Here is a 13,777-nt window from a genome sequence, read left to right on the forward strand (position 1 = left end):
GTGAGAGTCCAGTGCTCCGACGAGGCCCTCTCCTGGAACGACTCGAGGGTCCTCCATGGGCGAGGTCCCTACGGGAGATCCCGAAGCCCTGGGCCAGATGCCTCCCGGGACGTGAGCGTTGCTGCGTCGCGAAAAGGGTGCGCACAGTGACACCGCCCGGGACTAGGAGGGAACCGAGCGCGCGGTGAGGGATGCGCCTGCTTCTGCCGTGTGGCCCGAGCCTCGCGCCCGCGGAGGGATCCTGCTGCTCTGGGCCTGTGAGTCCTCCAGTCCCCGCGCTAGTCACCCAACTCTACCACTGCCGCAGGGCTGGGGGGGGGGGTTGGAAAGCAAGATGACCCTGCGGGGGTGCGGTAGCAGTCACCACCCTGTCCCTGACGGGAGTGGAAGAGAGCGCCTCACATCGGCCTCTCCGTCACCAGTGAGCAAGGGGCAGGTCAGAGGCAGCCCCAGCTCGTGGGGCAGGGACAGAGGCAGCCAGGCCTGCCCTGCTCACGTGCTGCCACCCTCGTTGCCTGGGCCGCTGAGTGCCCTGGGGCTGCCCTTCACCCTCAGTCCCAGCTCCTCCCATGTGCCACCCACTTCTGCTGTCCAGGTCTGCAGCCGCGGCGCCGCCCGAAAGGCAGTGAGCTGAGGTCTGACTCTCTCTGCTTCGCAGAGCCCACACCGCCCAACCTGTGGGTAACAGGAGGTGGAGTAGAAGGGTCAGGGCACCCCTGGCCTTACTGCTAAGACCAGGGCCTCCCAATTGTAGGCAGCTGAGGAATCCCAGAAGTTTCCGGAAGGCCTTTGGCCTCGTATAAAACCGTCAGTGTTGCTGTGCACTTAGTCTGAATAGGGTGCGAGGGGTGCAGAGTGGGAAGCGACCACCTCCACTTGTGGGAGCTGGACAGAGTGGCAAGGACAGGTGTGCCCATCAGGGCCGGGAAGGAGCCGGGTCTGTCCCCCAAGGATCCCCTGCCTACCCCAAGCCCTCCTTGCTGAGCTCAGCTGAACTTCAAAGTCCAGGTACAGACACATGGGGATCCCAGCCTCAGACCCTGGGTGCTGCTCAGACCTCAACCAGCAACCTAATCTCTACCTGCTGCCCCTGCACCCACTCCCATGAGCCGGCCGGCGGGCGGGTCAACAACCTCCACCAGCCAGGCCAGCAGGGGAGGGGGGAGGACTTCAGGCACACAGGCACGCCGGCTCTAGCCTTCTCCCTCTCTCCTTCACTCACCAAGGCCTGCTGATCTCCAAGGTCACCCAGATCACAGCAGCCATGCCTGTGGACCCCCCAACATCAACCTGGCTGTGGAACAGGGGTACAAGGCACCTTGGAGGCCATGAATCCAAGGATGCAATGCACCCACCCTTGAGCTGGTGCCACTCTCTAGGACTAGGTCCTGCTGTGGGCGTCGGGGGGGGGGGGGGGCTCCTGCAGTCTCTCTGGTGCATACCTGGTATGTGCCAGGCTCTTGCAGGCACAGGACTAGAGGCAGCTAGGCCTGCCCTGCTTGAATCAGCCCGTCCAAGCCTCCTGGCAACCCTGTGGGCTCCAAGTTATGGCTTATCCACATATTACATGGGAGGAGACAGGCCTGGCTTGCTGGGTGTGGCCCCCGCCTTGGCCCCAGCCTGAGTGTCCCTGTCTCTCCTGGAGGAGCCCAGGTGAGGTCTGGCTCCAGCCCCAGTTTGCCAGCTCACCGTCCCACTGGGTCCCTGGAATGGGCTGCGCACCTGGGGAGTGTGGTGGTGCAGGCCGCTCTGGCCGCTTCCCCAGAGGCCCACAGGCTGGCCCCACCACTCCTGCTCCCACGAAGGTGCCCCCTCCTCCAGTTCCCAGAAGTTCCTGTGTCTGACTCAGGGTCCCAGCCCCCCAGGGCCTGCCCTGGAGGCAGAGGTGAAAAGTGACATTGCTGGCTGGACCCCTGATCCCCACGCCCCCTCCCTATGGTCCCACTTTGGTGTGTCTTGAGGCCTGTCACAGCCCCAGGACCTGAGTACACTCTGGGACAGACCTTCCTAGGACTCATCCTGGCTCAGACAATATCCATCCCACGATTCCAAAGTTGTACCCATTTAGTTTCCATGACAAAGCCACCAGCAGGAAGAAGCCTCCTGTAATAAGCAAGAGAAGGCCTCCCTGGGGGGCCCCCTCCTGCACCGCCCCCCCCCCCAGCTCAGCCCACAGCGCATGGCCAGCACACTGTGGTCCCTTGCTGTGTGTTAGGATTGGCTTTGGCTGCAGGAAAGAGAAAATCCGAATGAACAGTTAAAAGGAGGTTGTTTTCTCTTGTGGGAAGTAATTCTGTCCATCAGCAGCCCTGGACAACGATGACATCTTCAGAGTCCTTGGAGACCCAGCTCTGTCCGGCTGTCTCCTAAACAATCCCTGGGCTGGGCCCGCCATCCTCACGACCCAGATGGAAGACAAGGCTCCAGCCATCACATTCTGATTCCAGTCAGCGCCCTGGAAGGGAGAGGACGGGCATGCCCTTTTCCTTTTATGGGGAGCTTGCCAGGTAGCACACCTACTCACATTTCATTGGCCAGAGATGGGTCACATGACCACTCCTAGCCTAAGGAGGCTGGGAAATGTAGTTTTTTCCTTTCAGCCGGTGTAGCGCTATTTTTAGTGAAAAGGGAAGAATGCATGTGGGGCTGCTAGCAGATCTGCTACCCTTGCAAAGAGCCCTCGCAGCTTTGCCCATCTGCTGCCCACGTGCCCAGCTTGAATTGACAGGGGGACTCTGGGCCTTACCCAGCTATGGTCACACCCTGAAGTGGGTACTCCTTGGCCAGCAGCCTGCTCCCTACCCCTTGTGGTCCCCTGTGCCCACCGCTTGCCCTCCGTTACAGCACCCACTCCTCCCTGCTAGACGGTGTTGGCCCCCAAACTTGCTTCCAGCTGCTCCTGCTTGGCTCCTCTCAGCCAGAGTCCCCCAAAGAGCTGTCTGTACTGTCTCCACTTCTGCCCACGCCCTCCCTCTCCTCGGGGTTCCTCTGCGGCTCCCTCCTCCTTCTTAAAACCACGGGGAAGCTGGGGATCACTGTACCCCTTCATGCCTACCGCCTAGCATAAGCTCTGAGGGCCCACCCAGACCTTCTGCCCCTGGGCCAGGGTCCCCGCCCACTTCACAGTAAACCAGGGGTCGGGAACCTATGGCTCACGAGCCAGATGTGGCTCTTTTGATGGCTGCATCTGGCTCGCAGACAAATCTTTAATAAAAAAATGTTAAAAATATAAAACATTCTCATATATTACAATCCATTCATTTCCTACCGCTCATGTTCATGGTTGCGAGTGGCTGGAGCCAATCATAGCTGTCCTGCGGGATAACACCAAATTTTTAATGGATAATGCATAATGTACACAGGTCGTTGTATGGCTCTCACGGAATTACATTTTAAAATATGTGGCATTTGGCCCTGGCCAGTTGGCTCAGTGGTAGTGTCGGCCTGGCGTGCAGAAGTCCCGGGTTCGATTCCCAGCCAGGGCACACAGGAGAAGCGCCCATCTGCTTCTCCACCCCTCCCCCTCTCCTTCCTCTCTGTCTCTCTCTTCCTCTCCCGCAGCCAAGGCTCCATTGGAGCAAAGATGGCCTGGGCGCTGGGGATGGCTCCTTGGCCTCTGCCCCAGGTGCTAGAGTGGCTCTGGTCGCAACAGAGCGACGCCCCAGAGGGGCAGAGCATCGCCCCCTGGTGGGCACAGCGTCGCCCCCTGGTGGGCGTGCCAGGTGGATCCCGGTCAGGCGCATGCGGGAGTCTGTCTGACTGTCCCCGTTTCCAGCTTCAGAAAAATACAAAAAAAAAATGTGGCGTTCATGGCTCTCTCAGCCAAAAAGGTTCCCGACCCCTGCAGTAAACCCTGGTGGCCTTGTGCCTCCTCCTTCAACTCACTCCCCACAGCCCAGGCCACCATGCCCTTCCCCCCACAGTGCTGTCTCATGCTCCCCCACAGCAGAGGCCCCTCCAGGCTGCCCCCCTACACTCAGCAGTGCCCTCTCCTCCCTCTGCCCTTGCCTGCCCCCTTTTCACTTTTCACATGTCCCTTGCTCCTGGTCCAGCTGGCCTGAAAAGTCACATCTACCAGCCCAAGGTGGCACCCACGGCCCAGAGTCCCCAGGTCTCTGTTCTGGGTCACTTAAGAGTCATGTGCCACCAGGAAGTGTCACTCAGCTCAGAGGGACCTTTCCCGGCCCTCTGGGAGAAAAAGAGAGGTTCCTGAGGGGGCAGTTTTCATAGGGGGGGTGCCCTGGAGTGGGCAGGGAGGGGTGAGGGGCTGGGGAGCGTAGTCAAGCAGGGAGTGTCTAAAGGTCTGTGGGGGAGAGATGTCTCATCCATTCTAGGGCCCTCTCCCCCAGACAGGCTGCAACGCCAAGACACTGTGTCCCACCCCATCCCAGTCCTGTGTGGTGGCCCCTTGGAAGGAGCCTGTGCCCATGCGTCCTCACACCAGTGCTGGGCACTGGAGACAAGGACAGGCTGAACCCAGGGGAGGGGTGGGGCAGGAGGAAGAACGGCTGAGACCTCTGTGCCTCCCAGCTGTCCAACTCTCACCTGGATCCTTCCGGCATCTCCATGTCAGGGGTGCCCCTCGTTTGCAGGTGGGCTCACGCCTCTGGCACCAAAACCACCTTCTGGCCAGGCCGTCCCACCCTGACTCAGGGGGACGCGAACCACACCACAAGTACAGGTGGGGAAGGGGAGGGGTGCTGAGGACACTGAGGCCCTCTGCTCTCCCTGGGGCCTGAGGAGAGTGTACCCACCAGTGCCCAGTCACATGACACCCAGCACTCAGCATGAACCTGCACATGACCTGCCAGCCGCAAACCCAGCCCAACCCCGACCCCTCGGCAAGGCCCTCTCCCTGGCCAGGCAGAAACACACCAACTGACAGATTTTTGGTGGTCTTTTTAAGATGTTATTTATTGATTTTATTAGAGGGGGGAGCAAGAAGTATTAACTCATAGTTGCTTTGGTTTAGTTGTTCATTGTTTGCATTTTTGTGCCTTGACCAGGCAAGCCCAGGGCTTCGAACTGGCGACCTCAGCGTTCCAGGTCGATGCTCTATCCACTGTGCTACCACAGGTCAGGCAGGTTTGTCGTTTAATCAACACTCATGGAGATGCATTAAAAGACGTGATACAAAGAGCACCAGTGACAAATTATCCCTGAATTAAATTTTACACAAACACTTCTATCTCACTAGTCTTCTAACTTTGGTGTTTCAGATCTGCAAGATATGAATTCATTAATAAATGGGGGGGCAAGACATTTGAAATAAAAAACTATTTTCCTAGGTCATATTTTTTATTAAAATAAATGAGATGTAGGTCAGTGGTTTCAATGTAAAGCTGAAACCCATAAAAGTATAGAAGAAAACATGGCAGAGTTTTTATTTAATATAATTTCTGCATGAGGAAGAAATCAGAGAACATGAAAGGTTGATTAAATCATCTGCACAAAAATCTACACAGGAGGACAAGTAAAATCAGAAGACAAACTCAGGAAGTACCAACAATGCACCACATAAATAAAGCTAGTGTCCTTAAGGAATAAAGAGCTCCTACAATCCAATAAGAAACAAGTGAACAAGCCAATAGGAAATGAGCAAATCATTAGCACCCATAATGTACAGAAAAGGAAAACAAGTCTCACTCCTAAGAGAACTATCAGTTAAACTTCGAGGGTACACTTGTTCATAGCACTTGGCAAAGCTCAAACGTCATGGTTACGTGATGGAGGTTTAGGGCGGTAAGCACTCTGGTTTAGCGCTGGTGGGAAAGTGGACTGGTGCCAGCCACTTCTAAGAGCAACTCCGCAGTTTCCATCACGGCTGCACTTACACAAACACCCACAGTCAGCAAGTCCACGCCAGGAGCTGGGCTCCAGGGAAACACTCCTGGGTGAAGAGAGGCATGTGCAGGGATGTCTGCTGCAGTGCTGGTGGGAACAGTGAGTCTCCACCCCAACACTGAGCCTGTCATGTCCACAGTGGGCACCACCCACATGGAGGAATGCCAGGGAGCCACAGAGCAGAGGAAGGACCTCAGAAACCCACTCTCCTGTAATGCCACACAAAGATGAAGTCGACTTTTTCAAAACTCTGGGAATTAACCCAAGACTTGTAACAATCTAAGGAGTGTTTATCCAGCAAAGGTAAGTGAGCCTCAGCAAGGGCGAGCTCTGTGGCTTTAGTGTGTGCCGTGCCCACTCCCCCTCCAGCCATGGGCGCCTGTGCAACCAGCAGCCTCACACCCACTGGAAGGGGAGACCAGGTGTGGAATGACCCCCCAAAGCCTCATTCTCAGAGAGCTGTCACTATGTGACTTGTCTAGCTGCAACCTGGAAAAATCCAAAGCTCAGAGCTTGTCTGTATTTGGCCTGACACAACTGGCTCATCAGCGGTGTGTTCAACAGCACAGCTTCTTGGTGGTGATACCGGTAAGGCCAAACAAGAGGCTGGCCCAAAACACCCAAGAAGACCCTAAGCTCTCACCTCTGCCTGACCTTGAAGCTCTGCAGGAAGGCACGGCCAAGGCCGAGTGGGCAACTGCCTGGCTGAGTGTGGAAGGTTCTCCCACCACAGACACTTGTTGGCTAAAACTGCAAGACTTACTGGGCCAAAGCATTTAAGGAAATCTCTGTCCGTCATTAGCCGGTCACTACGCTAACCAAGCAGAGACCTCAGTGGCTGAGCACGACAAAGAACAGAGATTTTACACAATTCATCCAGACACTGAGCAAACAGCAGCAACAACAAATTCTGGGAAGGAAGGGGTATATCTGATTTCTAGAGTTGCTACATTATATTTAAAATGTCCAATTTTCAACAACAAAAGAGTTATGAGACACACAGAGAAACAGGAAAGTATGGCCCATGCACATGCAAACAAGGAATCAAAAGAAACTGCCCCTGGAAGCCTAGCTGGTGAACTTACGAGACAAAGACTAACTCAGCTACTATAGATATGTTCAAAGAACTAAAGGAAACCACATTTAAAGAATTAAAGTATAAGAATGATGTTTCACCAAATAGTGGAGATCAGTAAAAAGACAAATTGTAGAAGAGAACCAAGCAGAAATTCCAGAGCTGAGAATGAAGGCTCACCAGAGTCTAGGTGGCAAAAGAAATAATCTGGACCTTGAAGACAAGTCACTAGGTCCAGTCGAGAAACAGAAAAAAGGATAATAAAACTAAACAGGATCTCAAGATGAGTGAACACCATCGACCAAATCAACGTACACTCAATGGGAGTCCAAGGAGAGAGAAAGGACCAGGAAGACTCCTTCAAGAAATAATGGCCAAAACCTTCCAACTTCAACAAATTCCAAGTACACAGAAAGATCTACACCCAGGTGCTTCCTAGTTAAACAGGAAGACAGACAGACAGACAGCATCGTGAAAGCAGCAAGAAAACCACCTCGCTGTGCACCAGGCACGCCCGTTACAGTGGCAGCTGGCCGCTCACTGGAAACCACAAAGCCAGAAGGCGGTGGGAAGACAGATCCAAAGCGTTGAAAGAAGAAGACTGTTAATAAGAATTCTACATCCAGCAAAACTGTTCTTTAAAAGTGAAGGAGAAATTAAAACATTTACAGATAAACAAAAGTGGAGAGAATCCATTGCTAGCAGACCTTCCCAACAAGAAACATAAAGGGTGTCTTTGAGGCCAAAGTAAAAGACACTAGAACCAAATCCCAGAGAGAGAGATAAACAGCTCTGGTAAAGGCAACCATACAGCCAGGTAAAGATAGTATAAATGCATTTTTGCTTGTAAATCTTTTCCTTTCCTCTCTGATTTAAAAGACAACTGCATAAAGCAATAATTACAAAACTATGTCGATGGGCTCACCCCTTACAGAAACAGCAGAGGAGCTGGGAGGGAACAGAGCTACATGGGAGCAAAGTTTTGTACATTACTGAAATTAACTTGGTGTGTGTTCAGACTAGACTGTATTATAATATATATAAATATCCACTTAGCACACAAGAAAAACATAACAGAGGAAGAAAAACAAGACATGTATAAAACAAATAGAAAAATGGCATACATAAATCTTACCTTATCAGTAATTGCATTAAGGGTAAGTGGATTAAACACACCACTCAAGCAGCAGAGATTGGCAGACTAGATTAAAAACATGATCAACTATATGCTGTCTATAAGAAACTCTTCAGATTCAGAGATAAAATGAAAAGTAAAAAGGTAGAAAAAGACACACCATGCAAACAACAAGCAAAACCTATACTAGTATCATAGAGAAGAGACTTTCAGACAGAGTTGTTGTTAGAGACACCGAAGGCCATGTTGGAGAAGGTTAACCCATCAGGGAGAAATAACAAGTGTGAACATACAGGCAGACCTCGCCTCTGCACTTCACAGATGTGTGTTTTGCAAACTGAAGACAAGATCCTCCATCAGCGAAAAGACGCCGCCTCGCTTTCTTGTGAGGCTCGCTCTATCGCAGGGGTCTTGGACCACGCCTGCAACAATACCGAGGTCTGTCTGTACACGCTCAACAGCAGAGCCACAAAATACAGAGCAAGAGCTCACAGGAATAAAGGGAGAAGAGACAACTGAAAAACAACAGCTGGAGATGTCAACACCCCAATTATGGCCGTAACAATAGCGCTGAGTCAACAAGGAAGAGAAGACTTCAACGCCACTGACCCCCTGGACCTAAGAGGCAGCCATAGAACACTGACCATCAGGACACATGGGGCTCATTCTCCAGGACAGCACTCACGTTAGGCCATAAAGTAAGTCTCAAATTTCAAAGGATTAAAGTCATATAAAATGTGTTCTTTGGCCACATGGAATGAAATTTGAAATTGAGTATCAGAAAAATCTGGGATATTCACAACGATGTGGAATTTAAACAACAAACTCCTAAGTAACCCATGAGTAAAAGAAGTGACCAGAGAAATGAGAAAACACTTTGATATAAAGAGGAAAACACAACATAGCAACACTTACAGGCTGAGGTGAAAAGTGATCGGGGTAAACACCCAAGTTAACAAGGCGACGGGTCTCCAATCAGTAAGCCAATCTCCCACTTGAAGACCCTATAAATAGGGTAGGGGAGGCAGAAGGAGGAACAGGGGGATAAATGGTGAGGGAAGGAGACCTGAGCTGGGGCGGAGAGCACACACTGCACAGACAATGTCTTGTAGAATTGTACACCTGAAAGCTATACAATTTTATTAACTAAGGTCACCCCAATAAATTTAATAAAAAATAAAAAAGAAATTAAAGAAAAATAAACTCAAAGAAACCTCAAGAAAATAAAAGATTAAAGTGAAAATGAATGAAATAAAGATGGAAAAATAGAGAACATTAACAAAACCAAAAGTTGGTCTTCGAATAGCTCAGTATAATTGATCAAACTTTAATCAGACCAACGGAGAAAATAAAAAACGAGAGAAGACGTAAATTCCCAAAATCATCTCTTCCAACCTTACAGAAATAAAAAAGATTATAAATGAATAGTATGAACAATTGTATGTCAACAACCTACTAGATGAAACAAATTCCTAGAAATACAAACTACTGAGACTGACTCAAGTAGGGACAGAAAGAAAATCTAAACGGACCTGTAAGACATTGAACCAGTAATAAAACAAGCAAAAACAAACACGTCTCACAGAGGAATGCCTAGGAGCAGAGAGCCTCACTGGTGAAGCCACCAAATACTTAAATAATTAACACCAACCCTTCACCAACTCTTCCAAAAACAGACAACGAGGCAATACTTCTCAACTAGATCTATGAGTCTGATACAGTCTGATACCAAAGCCAGACAGACATTACCAGAGAAAACTGCTTTCTAATATTGACCATGAATACAGATGCAAAAATCCTTGAGAAAATACCATCAAATTAGGTCAGTGGAATAGCAAAATGATAGTGAGGCACAGGCAGAGACACATAACAAGAATCATACGTCATGACCAAGTGGGATTTACCCCGTGGATGCAAGGATGGTTCAGCATAGGAAAAACACTTAATGTAATACACCACATCAACAGAATAAAGGACAAAAGCCACATAATCATTTCAATAAGTGAGAAAAGCATTTAGCAAAATTCTACACCCCTTCATGACAAAATCCCTCAGCATACTAGAAAGAGACGAGAACCAGCTCAACATATTAGAAGTCGTATATGAAATGCCCGGCACATGCCATCCTTGGTGGTGATGGGCTGAAGACGTTTCCTCTAAGATCAGGAACACGGCAAGAACACAGCAAGAACACGGCTGCTCCCGCCTCCGGTCTGACACGCGCTGGAGGGGCAGCCAGGGCTACGGGCAAGAGAAAGAAATCAGAGGCCCAAACGGGGGCTCCTGCTGGAGAGAACAGGACTGTGCACAGAGGCGCCCAAGGAACACACACACAAATGGAGCTAATCAGTGACTTCAGCAAGGTTGCAAACACAAGACCAGTACACAAAACCAGTTCTATTTCTATACATTAACAATAAACAACCCAAAAATGAAATTCTGAACACAATTACATTTACAATAGCATCAAACAGAATAACATACTTGGGAACAAACTTAACAGCCTTAAATGCAAAACTTGTGCCCTGAAAACAACAAACTGCTGAAACAGAAAAAACTCTGAGTAAATGGAAGGACAGCCCAAGTTCATGAGTCAGAAAACTTGATGTTAAGATGGCCACACTTTCCATAGTGATGTATGGATTCAATGCAATCCCGATCGAAACCTGCCTTTCTTTGCAGAAACTGACCCTAAAATCCCCTTGGAAATAAGAGGGACCCAGAACAGAACAGTGTGGAACCAGGAAAGCTGGAGGGCTCCCTCTGCAGCTGCAAACTTATCACAGAGCTACTTCAATCACGACACTGTGGCACTGTCACGAGGGCAGTCAATGGAGACGAGTCCAGAAGGTGAACTCATCTGTTTGTGGTCAACTGATGATCAGTCAAGTTCCAAGATAATTCAACCAGGGAGAGAATCACCTCTTCAACAAGTGGACATCTATACTCGAAAGAATGACCCTGGACGCCTGTCTCACACCACATAGAAAAATTAACTCAAAAAGGATCAAAAACCTAAATTTAAGAGCTGAACCTACAAAACTCTCAGAAGAAAACATAGGGGTATACCTTCGTGACCCTGGATTAGGCAATGATTGCTTAGATATGACATCAAAAGCGTAACTGGGAAAAGTAAATCGATGTACTGGGTACAATCAAAATTAATGCCTGTGATTCAAAGGACACTATCAGGAAAGTGAGAAGACAAAATGGGAGAAAATACCTGCAAATTAAACATATCCAGAATATATAAAGAACTCTTACATCTCAAAACAAACAGTCCAATTAAACATGGGCAAAGGAGCCTGACCAGGTGGTGGCACAGTGGATGAGCGTTGGACTGGGACACAGAGGACCCAGGTTTGAAACCGAGGTCGCCAGCTTGAGCATGCGGTCATTGGCTTGAGCATGGGGTCACTCAGTCTGCTGTAGCCCCCCAGTCAAGGCACATATGAGAAAGCAATCAATGAACAAGTTAAGGAACCACTGAAAAACTGATGCTTCTCATCTCTCTCCCTTCCTGTCTGTCCCTATCTGTCCCTCTCACTGACTCTCTGTCTCTGTCAAAAAACTACAAAAAAATGGGCAGAGGATCTGGACACTTCTCCGATAAGCACATGAAGATGCTCAACATTATTAGTTATCAGGAAAATGCAATCAAAACCACAATGAGATAGTGCCTCATACCCACTGCAACAGCTGTAGTTAAGATGAAGGAGGCTGGGTAGCTCAGCTGGTTATAGCATTGTCCCAAAACACCAAGGTTTTGAATTTGATCCCCAATCAGGGTGCCGACAGGAAGCAACCAATGAACATACAACTAAGTGGAACAACAAATGAATGCTTCTCTCTAAAATCAATCCAAAAGAAAAAAAGAGAAAAAGAAGAAAAAGGGTGGAGTAACAAGTGCCTGTGAGAATGTGAAGGAATCAGAACCATGCGGGTGGACGAGGTGCAGCCACTGTGGAAAGCCGGTCAGCAGCTCCTCAGTGGGTTAAACAGAGTAGCCACGTGACCCAGTAATTCCACTCCCAACGATACGCTCAAGAGAAGTGAAAATACACGTCTGCACAAACACTGCACGTGTGTGTTCCCAGCAGCACTATGCATAACGGCCCGAACGTGCAGCAAGCACGCTGTTGGCGAGGAGGTGGACAAGGTGGGTACTCCCACACGACACAGGGCTGTGGGGTGAGGACGGGGAACGGTGTGCAGGCACCCTGTGACGCCTCGATCTCGGAACCGCCCGCTGCCAGGAAGCCCGACACAGAGCCCAGTGTCCAGGACAGAGAAACCCAGAAACAGCGGCTCAGAGGGGGCCTGTGGTTGGGGTTGGGGGGTGGCGAGGAGTGGCCACTCACGGGACAGCCGCCTCCCAGGGTGATGAGAGGTTCTGGAACTGTGTGTGTGGGGGGTGTACACCACCGGAAATGCCCTTGACGCCCCTGAGCTGTCCACTTCGCAGAGTGGGTGCTCTCCATGCAGCTGTTGCGAGCACACAGTGAGGCAGTCCTCTGCATTCTGATGGAACCACTGTCAGGCGGTCAACGTGGGACAAGGTGAATGGTTCACTTCCCTTTGTGTCTGTGTTAAAACAGCATTTACACAGAAGTGTGGGTGTCCTAGAGTTCCTGAGTGTCACCACTCACCCACCCAAAGGCTGGGAGATGGGGGTTGGGGTGCCGCACACACATTTTGAATATTGAGCGAGTGGCTTCCACACTGAACCGCATCACAGAATGCACAGGCTGTGCCACATGCCCACTGGGCAGAGCTGCTGGGGTGACCCTCCGTGCTCCAGGGACCTCTCAGGCAAGGCAGACCCGTAACCCAGATGGCAGTGGCCCCATGGCCAGGGAGACCCACACTCTCAGGCACTGTGGTCAGAATGTGCGCCACTGCCTCACACCGCACACAGGGACAAGACGGTGGCTGCTGACCCGGCCGTGCCCACTCCCTCTGGGGCACTGGCGGCAGAGGCGGAGCTGATGGGCAGAGAGGACCACAGCACAGCTGGCTGGCCTCTAATTCAGCGCGTAGTTAAACTGGTTTGCAAACTTCTCGTGCTTCTTCTGGTCCATCTGGTTCATGGCTGTGACCACCCTCTGCACAGCCGCCCTGCAGAGAGAGCAAAGTAAGGCATGACCAGGGAGGCCCAGGGCTCTTGGGTGCCAGACCACGGCCTGGCAGGGATAGGGCACAGGTCCTGGGGCAGCTGCTGCCCTCAGAGCCCTCGCAGACCCCTGACTGTTGGGTGATGCAGCTCAGAAATGACCAGAGCCAGAGACCACAGTGGGTAGCCCTGTCCCCCAAAGCTGGCTTCACCTGGGCTGGACTGCACTCCAGATGGGCACAGCCTGCCCAGCATCGGGGGGTGGGGGGCAGATCAGGGATCTGCACAGGAAGCATGGGACTCAGACCCTGTCCGGCCACCACGGCGCTCCACATCGAGTTGTAGGGAAACACTTAAGGACGGCCACTGGGCCCTGGCCGGTTGGCTCAGTGGTAGAGCATCGGCCTGGCGTGCAGCAGTCCCGGGTTCGATTCCCAGCCAGGGCACACAGGAGAGGCGCCCATCTGCTTCTCTACCCCTCCCCCTCTCCTTCCTCTCTGTCTCTCTCTTCCCCTCCCGCAGCCAAGGCTCCATTGGAGCAAAGTTGGCCCGGGTGCTGAGGATGGCTCTGTGGCCTCTGCCTCAGGTGCTAGAATGGCTCTGGTTGCAA

General features: G+C 51.2%; 1 protein-coding gene across 3 annotated transcripts in view; it reads right to left on the reverse strand.

The window, feature by feature from the left end:
* Positions 1-4,896: 4,896 nt before the first annotated feature.
* Positions 4,897-13,777, reverse strand: part of UVSSA (UV stimulated scaffold protein A) — a 32,776-nt gene continuing 23,895 nt past the window's right edge. For all 3 annotated transcript variants that reach the window (XM_066233776.1, XM_066233773.1, XM_066233774.1), the window contains exon 14: positions 4,897-13,172. In XM_066233776.1, the coding sequence (XP_066089873.1) occupies positions 13,079-13,172 (94 nt within the window). In that variant the 3' untranslated portion in view covers positions 4,897-13,078. The remainder of the gene's footprint in view (positions 13,173-13,777) is intronic.

The sequence above is a fragment of the Saccopteryx bilineata genome, chromosome 5 (genome assembly GCF_036850765.1).
Source record: "Saccopteryx bilineata isolate mSacBil1 chromosome 5, mSacBil1_pri_phased_curated, whole genome shotgun sequence".
Taxonomy (NCBI): domain Eukaryota; kingdom Metazoa; phylum Chordata; class Mammalia; order Chiroptera; family Emballonuridae; genus Saccopteryx; species Saccopteryx bilineata.